Below are 9,912 nucleotides of genomic sequence, written 5' to 3'. Positions count from 1 at the left end.
TCCCTTGAGGCCGGGAGTTCAAGACCAGCCTGGGCACCAAAGTGAAACTCCGTGTCTACAAAAATTTTTTAAAAAAATTAGCCAGCTGTAGTGGTGCGCACCTGTAGTCATAGTTACTTGGGAGGCTTCACCAGGAGGATCGCTTGAGCCCAGAAGTTTAAGGTTGCAGTGAACTCTGACGAAGCCATTGGACTCTAGACTGGGTAAGAAAGTGAGATCCTGTCTCAAAAAAAAAAAAAAAAAAAAACACAAGTGAATTGTATTGTGGGTAAGTACATCTCAATAAACTCAAATAAAAACAAGATCCGCAAAAGTGATTTCATAATCCATGGTTTACTTATGACCCACAGTTTGGAAAACACTGGGAGGAAGGAAAGGGGAATGAATGAATGAGGAAAGGAAAGGAGGGAGGAAAGTGGATCAGTATTTAAATCAGGGAGATTTCACATGAGATTTGGATTTCCTGCTTCTCTTAGGCAATCTAAGGGTCTGGTCCCGCAGGGAGCCAAGTTTGAGAGGTCTGACCTGCTTTCTCAGCCAGCCCAGTGCTGGGCACTCCAGGGTGACTCACCCTCTCCCGAGGTGATTTGGTTTGGGTGAGATCCAGGGAAAACAGAAAGTAAAGGGGAGGCAGGAGTCCAGAGCTTTGGGGGAAGAAAGGACAAAAGTCACAGGATCAGAGCAGGGGAGGGAAGTGACGGGGTGAGAAACTGAAAAGGAAAAGGGAACAGAAAGCCAGGAGACAGAATGAAATTTGGTGCGGGGTCTGCCCGGGCATGTCCACGCCAGGTGCCCGGGGCTTCCCTCTCGCGATGGGTCCCGGGCCATATTCGTGGTGAGTGTGGCCAGGTGTGCATGCTCCAGAGTGTGTCCTTTCGGTGGGCCAGTTAGCAGGAACCCATCACAGGTGTGACTTTGTGACTATGTGTCGGGGGTCAGTTTCTTCTATGTCTGATTTGATCTACGTTCTGAGTGTCACTTTCTGATAGTTTCAATATGTTAGCACGGAAACTGCAGGGGTGTGTTTGTGCGTGTCCCTGTGGGAGTATGGTTTGGATTAGGCTGTGTGTCCAGGTGTCCCGTGTAACAGGTGTGTGTGTGTGTGCGCGCGTGTCTCCAGCTGCGCCTATCAGGAAGTTTGTATTTCCTGGTAAGCACTCAGCCAGAGTCTGTGTGGGTGCACCATTCTGTGTGTGCTTTGTGAGTGCTCAGTGGGGATGTTTGTGAACACGGTTGTGGGTCTCCCTGTGCTCATCAGTTGGGTGTCTGTACAACTATCTGTGGCCTGTCATTGGGTCAGTTTGCCTGTCTGGGAGACCCTGTCTGCTAGTCAGTCTGTTTATTTGGTCTAGCTGTGTGTCCCATCAGTGTGAGTTTGTGTGCTATGGCCCTGTCCATAGGGTGCATTTGTGTGACTGTGGCCTTGTGTCTGTGAATCGGTATGTCCCCTTGGCTCTGTGAGCACGTGACTTTGTGTACCCCGGAGCGCCAGTCGGTCCGTCGGTGTGCATGCCTCTGGTCTCTGGGGGTGTGGATCTGTGGGTCCCAGTCAGTGTGTCAGTGTGTCAGTGTGTGTGTCCGACTGTCCCGGTGTCCGGGCGTCCCCGCCAGCGCGCCTCGGTCCTCCTCTTCCCGGGCCAGGCCCCGGGCCGCCCCCGGCTGCAGGGAAACCCCCCGCGCGGATGTGGGGGGGCGCGGCGCGCGCCTGCAAGTCCCGACTTGTCCGCGGCGGCGGGCGGGGCCGTGGCGTCACGCGGGGGCGGGGCGTGGGACCCGCCGGGCAGGGGCGGGGCGGGGCGGGGCGGCCGCGGAGCGGGCCCGGGATCCGCCGGGCGGCCTGAGACGCGGCGCGAGCCACATGCGAGCGGGCGGCTGGCGGCAGCGGCGGCAGCACTAGCGAGATCAGCAGCGGCGGCCACGACGCGGACGCGCCTGCGGCCCGGAGAGCAGCAGCAGCAGCAGCAGCAGCAGCAACAGCAGCCGCCACTGCAGTTAGAGCAGCAGCAGCAGCAGCAGCCGCCGCAGCGAGCGGCGCTCGGCGGGCGCGCCCTCCTGCAGGAAGCCGCCCGCCCCCCATCACCGCCCCCTCCGGCGTGTTCATGCCCCCGGGGTGAGTGTGAGCACCCGGAATCCCCGCCGGTGGCGATCGTTAAGGCCGGGTGGGCTCCCTGGAGGAGGTGACGGGAGTGCACTCAGAGAGCAGTGCGGGCGCCCTGCATTCCTACACCTTGCCTCCCCCCACCCCCTTGAGGGAGCCTGGACTGGGGTCGCTGGGCGGGAGGCACTTAGGCAGTCGGGCGCCCAGTCTGGGCGCACAGGTGCCTCAGCGGTCTGGCGGGTTTGTTTACAAACAATGGGGTGCGGGCTCGGCAGCGCCCCCTGGTGGCCAGTGTGGCCCGGGGAAGAGAGTCGACCCCAGGTTGCCCCAGCCCCCCAGTCCGGGAGGGGCGGGGGGTGGGGGGGCGGCACAGAGGGGCGGCCACACCCAGGGCGCGCACCCGCTGGGGGCGGCGACAGGGGGCGGCTCGTGGGCCGTGGAGTCTGCGGCTTCTGCGGGCGGGGGCTGCGCCCCAGCAACAGCCGGTTATTGGCCCCGCGCTCGCCTGGCGGGCGGGGCGGGCGCACGTGGCGGCGGTGGGGGGGGTGCTGTGACAGCGGAGGGGGCGTCTGGGACCGCCGTGGGAGCGCGCGTGTGCGGGGTTGTGGATCTGCAGGTGTCTCGCCTGGGTGTGTGCGTGTGTCTGGCTCCGAGTTTGTGCTGGGGTCTCCAGGGAGTGGTGGTGTCAATCCAGAGGAATGTTGGGGTTTCTGACCCGTCGGGGTGTAGGCGTGAGTCCCCGCGTGTGTTTGTGTGGGGTTCTGTCAGCGCGTGCCGTGCCCGCGGGGCGGGTGTACCTGTGTGTGTGTTCTCTGTCAGAGTTGCCTGTGTGTGCTGTTTGGGGGCGATTTTGTGAGTCCGCGTTGCCTGTGTGTGTGATCGTGGTGTGTCTGTGTGTTGCTTGAGTGAGCTGGTTGTGTGTTTATGTGTGTGTGTCTTTCCTGAGTGTGTTGTGTATGTGTGCTTGTGTGTCCTGCCCTGTGTGTACTGGCTTGTCTGTGGCTGTCTCCCTGCGCGTGTCCCCGGGGCATGTGCCTCTGCCCCGTTTCTGATGGTGTACCTGCTGCATGCCGCTGGCTGTCTTCTGTCCAGGTGACTGTGTGAGTTGTCAGGTGTGTGTGCGTGGCGGGGGGTTGTCTCAGTCTGTGTTTGGCTGGTGCGTCTGGCACCAGCGTCTGGGAATTGAGGACCGAGGCTCTGTGGGGTCTGTGCAGCGCAGGCGGTGGGTGCTGCTGACAGCCTCTTGGATGGAGCTGTGTCTGAGTCTCTGCGTGTGTGTGTGTGTGTGTGTGTGTGTGTGTTGGGTCTGAGGGGCTTGTCTCTGTGCTCGCTGGCTCATGTGTGTCATGTGGGCTGCGTGTGTGTAGTGTTTATGTCAGTCACGTGAGACCAGTGTTTTCTGTCGGAGCTCGAGGTGTGTGTGCTGCTGGGCTGTGTGGGATTAGAGTTGGCTGTTGGGCGTGTGTGTGTGTGTGTGTGTGCACGTGTGTCCGTGCTGACAGTTGGTGATGGTGTTTTGGGGTTAGGAGAGGAGGGTGGGTTGGTGTCTGCGTGTCATCGGTGATGCGTCGGTGTCTGATGGCATGTGCCTGCGTCCTGAGCTCCGAGAGTTGGTGGCATGTGGCTGTGTTTTGGTGGTGTTGAGCTGTGTGTGTCCGCGGGTGTCTGTTTCATGTTGATATGTAGGTGAGTCCTGAGGTGTGTAGGTCTTACCTCTCGGGTGGGGTGTGTGTGTGGGGAGCATGTTGCTGGAGAATTCAGGCAGTGCCTATTTTGTGTGGGTTTTTGTGTGTTTGTGTGTGTCTCTGGGCATGGCCATAGTGGGTCAGTGTGAGACTTTGACAGTTTGTATACGTGTGTTGGGGGTCGGAGGGGTGGGCTGTGCCAACCAGTGTGCAGTGTACCTAGCGTGCTTGTGATGGTCTGTCTGTGTGTGTATGTCCCTGTTTTGGTCTCTGTGTGTGTGCGTGTGTGTCTTGTGTAGTCAGTGGCAATGTCTAAGATGGGATCATCTCAGCGTTTGTGTGCAAGTGGGAGACAGGGTGGGAGGGCTGGCCAGTTGCGAGTCCTGTGTGTATGTGTTGTGAACTCTTCACTCACTCCCCATACACACCCCCAACAGTCTTCTCATCTGGGTCTGTGTGAGCCCCCGTGTGTGTCGTGGAGCCCTCACTGCCTCCTGCCCTCCCTGTGTGCCCATCACTGTGTCTGGGAAGTTAGTCCCACCAGCCCATGCTCTGTGTGGGTCCTGGGTAGAGTGGATTTGTGTTGTGGGGCTGTCACAACCCACACACACACACCTGACAGACCCCTCCGTCTGGGTCCTGTACCTCCTGCTCCCTCGTGTGCCCATCTCCGTGTGTCCTGGCCAGCCCGATCCCCGTGTCATCCCAGTTGGGTGTGTCTTGGGGGGGCCATCACCCCTCCGCATCACACACACCTGCCCTTCTCTCCGTCTAGGATCTGAGCCCGGGGCCGGTGCACTGTGGGGCCCTGGCGCCCCCTGCACTTCCCTGCTGACCTGCTTCTCCCTCGTGTCCCGCAGGCCCCAGGGAGCGCCATGGCCCGCGCACGCCAGGAGGGCAGCTCCCCGGAGCCCGTAGAGGGCCTGGCCCGCGACGGCCCGCGCCCCTTCCCGCTCGGCCGCCTGGTGCCCTCCGCAGTGTCCTGCGGCCTCTGCGAGCCCGGCCTGCCCGCTGCCCCCGCCGCCCCCGCCCTGCTACCCGCTGCCTACCTCTGCGCCCCCACCGCCCCGCCCGCCGTCACCGCCGCCCTGGGGGGCCCCCGCTGGCCTGGGGGTCCCCGCAGCCGGCCCCGAGGCCCACGCCCGGACGGTGAGTGCCCGCCCCACGCCCGGGATGGAGGGAGCTGGGGAAGGAGAGGGCCCAAGAGCCACCGAGGAACTGGAGAAGTGGGAGCGGAGGGGGGTGGGGGAGCCCGGCCGGGCCACTGGGAGGGTGTGGCCAATGTGGTCTTTGTGTTGCAAGAAGCAGGAAGACGGAGTGGGAGGCTGGGGGTGGAGGGGCCAGGTCGAGTGGGAAGTCCCTCCTGGAATCTGACTGCAGTCCCCGAGTGGCAGCCCGCTGCCTTTTCCGGGCCTCAGGCAACAGCTGTTTCCCAGTTCCCCTCCCCCAGTCTGGGTCCCCTTGACCCCCTTGAGGATTGCAGTGGAAGAGAGTGTGGGCAGAGTGGGAGGATTGTCACCTCTGGACTTTGGGGAGGGGTCGAGGGGCCCCCGGCCTTTATTTGCATCTCTTTGGCCCGCGCTGGCCCTCTCCCCGGTCCGGGAGGAGGAAGGAGAGGGGGAGGGGCCATTGTGTTGGGAAAGTCCCCTCGGGGAGTGGGTGAGTCTTGGGGAGGGAAGGGTTAAAGGTCCCCTGCCTGATGGGCTGTTAACCCTGTGGTGCCCGGGGAGCCTCATCCCTGCCAGCACACACTGTAGCAGGGGAACGATTGTCCTGGTTTCCCCCATCCCCCATCCTGTCCCTGGAGCCCAGGGGTGTAAGAAAAGAGAAAACTCAGTTACTGGCTGCGGGGGATAAGGACCCCGATTTGCAGACCCGAGTCACAGACGTGGAAATTGAGGCCCTGGTTTTGGGCCTTAGTGAGCCCTCATGCCAGGACCTGGTGTGGTGGGACAAGCCGCAAGCCGGGGAGTCGGGGATGGCGCGGAGAGACCTCCGGGGAGCTCAGAAGTGGGTGGGGGTGGGGCAGGAAGGCCTCTCCCGGGTCCCAGTCCCCAGGCCCGTGCTCCGAAGCCGCCACAGTCTGGCCTTCTGGTCTCCAGGACTCTGCCACATCCGGGGGTGTGGCTTCACTGTGGTTGGACACGAGAGGGAAGGAGACCTGAGGCTTGTGACTCTGGGTGGGGTCAGTCGCTGTATCCCTGAATGACCTTGGGACACTTTTTAACGACGGGTCTCAGTTTCCCTGTCTGTCTAATGGAACAGGCAACATTTGCTCCTGTTGTGGAACAGAGGTCCTCAGTCGGACAAGAGAAAGGACTTGCAGCCTGACACGGGCAGTGGGGAGTCAGCTGGGGTCAGACAGGTGACCCCAGAGAGGCCTTCCCAGGTCCCCTTACTGCTTCCTAGTGCTTGGGGAGGAGGAGCCGAGAAATCTGGCTCTAAGAGGGGAAAAAAGGAATCGCTAGAAATGAGGCGGGGAACAGAGAACCCAGGTGGCCGGGAAAGGGCGAAGCAGGCCCTGGCTACCGGGGTTCCTCCTGGACACCCCAGGGCCTGAGGGCTGGTGGGTGGTGACCACGCCCCTCTGCTTCTCCAAGGTCCTCAGCCATCACTCTCGCTGGCAGAGCAGCACCTGGAGTCGCCCGTCCCCAGCGCCCCGGGGGCCCTGGCGGGCGGTCCCACCCAGGCGGCCCCGGGAGTCCGGGGGGAGGAGGAGCAGTGGGCCCGAGAGATCGGGGCCCAGCTGCGGCGGATGGCGGACGACCTCAACGCGCAGTACGAGCGGCGGGTAAGTGCTGGGGGAGGGGTAGACGGCAGGTGGGACTTCCCGCCGGGGAGGGGGCTGCAGGCGGGCCCCGCCAGATGTGCGGCAGCTGCTGCCCTGCGCGGCGGGGTCGCGCCGGGGACGGGCAGGTGGGGGACGGGCAGGTGGGGGGCGGGGGCGGCGGGCCCGCGGAGCCGCCGGTGGGCCCTGCGACACGGCTGGCTCGGCCCTAGCGGGCACAGAGGCCGCCGCGAGAGCCGCGCCGCGCCCGTGGCCCGCGGCCGCGGGGACTGAGGGCGGCGCTCGGCGGAGCAGCTCATATATCCCGGGCTATTTATAGCCGGTGAGTCAGCAGCGGCGGCGTGGCCGCGCCCGCCCCCGGCTCCCGCTCCCGCGCGGCCGCAGCGCGCTCTCGGCTTCCCGGGCGCCGGGCGGGCAGGGGGGTGGGGGAGGGCCCGGGAGCCCCGCCCCACGAGAGCCCCTCCCCCCAAAGCCTCGGCAGCCTCTTTAAAACAACATTGGAAGCCTGCAGCAGCGGAGAGTGACAAACATCCTGCGCCCACCGCCCCGCTCTGCCCGGGCTGCACTGCAGCCGCATTCTTGCTCCCTAAGACACTAAACAAAACAAAAATACGGATGTTGTGAAGCTCCTTGTGCCCCTCCCCATCCCTGTCCCCTCTCTCCTTGCAAAGGAAACCTTCAAGTTTTTGGCATGCCTCGGCCCCCTGCAGGTGCTGGTTCTCTTACTGCGCATTTACCAGCCCGGGAACAATGCGTAGGATTACGGGGCACTTTTAGCTGAACGTGCAAAGCTGCGGTGTTTGTTCTCTGCCAGCTGCTTCTCCCCTCGGAGTCGTGTTTGAGATTCACCCATGTGGGCCGAGGCGCCTTCATGCATCCATTTTCACTGCTACGTAGTATTCTATTGGATGGGCACAGGATCCCCGTCGATGGATATTTAGGATATAGTTTAAAATATATTTCAGATTTGATTCATTGGCTTCTTCGCCTTCCAACCCGTGCACATCTCGGGAGCAGCCCCCGTGTGTGTCTCCAGAGTGGACCCCTGGGTGGCCTGCCTGCCATCAGCCTTACTAGACCACTGCTAGCTTGCTCGCCAGGGTGGCGATGCCAGGTGGCAGCCGCAGCAGCGTGACTGGCAGGTTTTTGAAGTTCTGCTGATCTGATGTGCCCCCATGGCCCCCATGCGGGGACCTTTAGGACATTTAGCTGTCCTGTAAAATGGGTTTCTTCTCTGCTCTGTGTCCCAAGGGGGATTAGGTGGACCCTGCCTCGCACAGGGCCTGGCCCTGCACTCAGTGTGGGCTGTCTGTGGCAGAGTGCTGGAGCTATTCGGACAGTTCTTAGTATTTTTCATTTTTACTGGTGGGGAGTCTTTCCTCGTGCCTGGCTTCCTTCCTCCGTCCCCACTGCCTGGCGTTTTCAAGCTGAGCGGGTCCTAGGGCGTGGTCTTCATCCTGCCCCTGGGGACAGGGCAGGGGTTTCCCCGAGGTCACACGCATCCCAGCTCTGCCTGGAAGTCCTTGTGCGAAGCCTCAGCACAGGTGGTGAACTGTTCCCTGTTCACCTCCTTCCAGAGATTGTTCTAGAACTGCTGAGACTGTGGGCTCCCTGTTCCTTTTTTCCCTTCTCACCAGCCTTTGAGAGGAGGGCAGGACGGGTTGCAGTCCAGCCCCATCCTTCAGCCCTGGCGTGAGTCTGGTGGGTGGCTTTCTCATCTGTATGGTAGGGATGGGTGGTCACAGCTAACATGGGCAGAGAACTTGCCCTGTTCCGGGCTCTGCGCTGAAACCATTCTGTCTGCATCCTCTCCCGCCTCGTCTCCTGTGGCCCAGGTGGGCGGAGGAGCCGGGAAAAGTTTGGTGAGGGTGTAACCCGCCCCTCTCTGCCCTTCCACGTGACCACCCACATTCTGTCACTGCACAGGCCCATGCTAACCTCCCCTTCTCTCTCTTTTCCTAGAGACAAGAGGAGCAGCAGAGACACCGCCCCTCGCCCTGGAGGGTCCTGTACAATCTCATCATGGGACTCCTGCCCTTACCCAGGGGCCACAGAGCCCCTGAGATGGAGCCCAATTAGGTGCCTGCACCCGCCCGGTGGACGTCGGAGACTTGGGGGGCAGGACCCTCCCACCTCCTGACACCCTGGCCAGCACGGGGGACTTTTTCTGCACCATGTAGCATACTGGACTACCAGCCCTGCCTGTCCCAGGGGCGGGCCGGGACAGCCACTCCAGCCCCGGCCCAGCCTGGGGTGCACTGACGGAGATGTGGACTCCTGGGTCCCTGGCAAGAAGCCAGGGGAGGGAGGGCTGACGGATTCAGCATCTGAAGGCGGCGGTGACCGAGGGGGTGGGGACCGAGCCGCCCGCCTCTGCCGCCCACCACCATCTCAGGAAAGGCTGCTGGTGCTGGCTGCCCGTTCCAGCTGCAGGGGTGACACTGGGGGGTCTCCTCCCCGTGTTCCTTCACTTCGGGCCTGGCCGAAGGCCCCTGGTGCTTTGCCCCCTCCTCCTGGGGAGGGGGCCTGTGAAGAGCAAATGAGCCAAACCTGACCACTAGCCTCCTGGAGACAGAGAATGGGGTGCGTCTGACGGCTGCCCCAGCCCAGCACCCAGCCATCTTCCCTGAGCCAGCGGCGGGTGGTGGGCATGCCTGCCTCACCTTCATGGGGGGTGGCCAGGAGGGGCCCAGACTGTGAATCCTGTGCTCTGCCCGTGACCACCCCCCGCCCCATCAGTCCCATTGCATAGGTTTAGAGAGAGCACGTGTGACCACTGGCATTCATTTGGGGGGTGGGAGATTTTGGCGGAAGCCGCCCCAGCCTTAGTCCCCAGGGCGAAGCGCTGGGGGGGAGACCGGGAGTCAGGGAGGGGGGAATCTCGGAAGAGGGAGGAGTCTGGGAGCGGGGAGGGATGGCCCAGCCTGTAAAATACTGTATATGCGCTGCTGTAGATACCGGAATGAATTTTCTGTACATGTTTGGTTAATTTTTTTTGTACATGATTTTTGTATGTTTCCTTTTCAATAAAATCAGATTGGAACAGTGGATACTCTTTCTGCTCGCATTGCGCACGGCATGGCCTTGGGGAGGCTCCGTGAGCCCGGTGCGGTGGGGGGGGGGTTGAGGGGGGTGGGAGAGGTGCTCCCCACGCCCGTAGCTGTAGCTAAAGGAAGGCGAAGGAGCACAAAGGGGGCTTGATGTTGAGTGAATGAATGAATGACCCATAATGTACTCAGAGGCACCACTGTGACAAGAAGCTGGAGACATGTTGGTCACGAGACAGACCTTGTCCCCACCCTCCCGGGGCAGAAGGGGACATCCGGCCTTGCTCTGGGATC

General features: G+C 62.0%; 1 protein-coding gene across 3 annotated transcripts; it reads left to right on the top strand.

Annotated features, from left to right (window-relative positions):
- The first annotated feature begins 678 nt into the window (after positions 1-678).
- On the top strand, positions 679-9,619 carry BBC3 (BCL2 binding component 3). Of its 3 annotated transcripts, none has more exons than XM_069457462.1 (4): positions 759-835; positions 4,644-4,932; positions 6,384-6,574; positions 8,534-9,583. In XM_069457462.1, the coding sequence occupies exons 2-4, from the start codon at positions 4,659-4,661 to the stop codon at positions 8,648-8,650; spliced, it is 582 nt and encodes a 193-aa protein (XP_069313563.1). In that variant the 5' UTR covers positions 759-835; positions 4,644-4,658; the 3' UTR covers positions 8,651-9,583. The 3 variants fall into 3 exon arrangements, with proteins under 3 accessions (XP_069313562.1, XP_069313563.1, XP_069313561.1); XM_069457460.1 differs by lacking the exon at positions 759-835 and adding an exon at positions 1,840-2,110 and having other exon boundaries at positions 8,534-9,619; XM_069457461.1 differs by lacking the exon at positions 4,644-4,932 and having other exon boundaries at positions 679-835; positions 8,534-9,619.
- Positions 9,620-9,912: the final 293 nt, after the last annotated feature.

The sequence above is a fragment of the Eulemur rufifrons genome, chromosome 24 (assembly GCF_041146395.1).
Source record: "Eulemur rufifrons isolate Redbay chromosome 24, OSU_ERuf_1, whole genome shotgun sequence".
NCBI lineage: Eukaryota > Metazoa > Chordata > Mammalia > Primates > Lemuridae > Eulemur > Eulemur rufifrons.
This window is presented reverse-complemented; position numbering and strand designations above follow the sequence as displayed.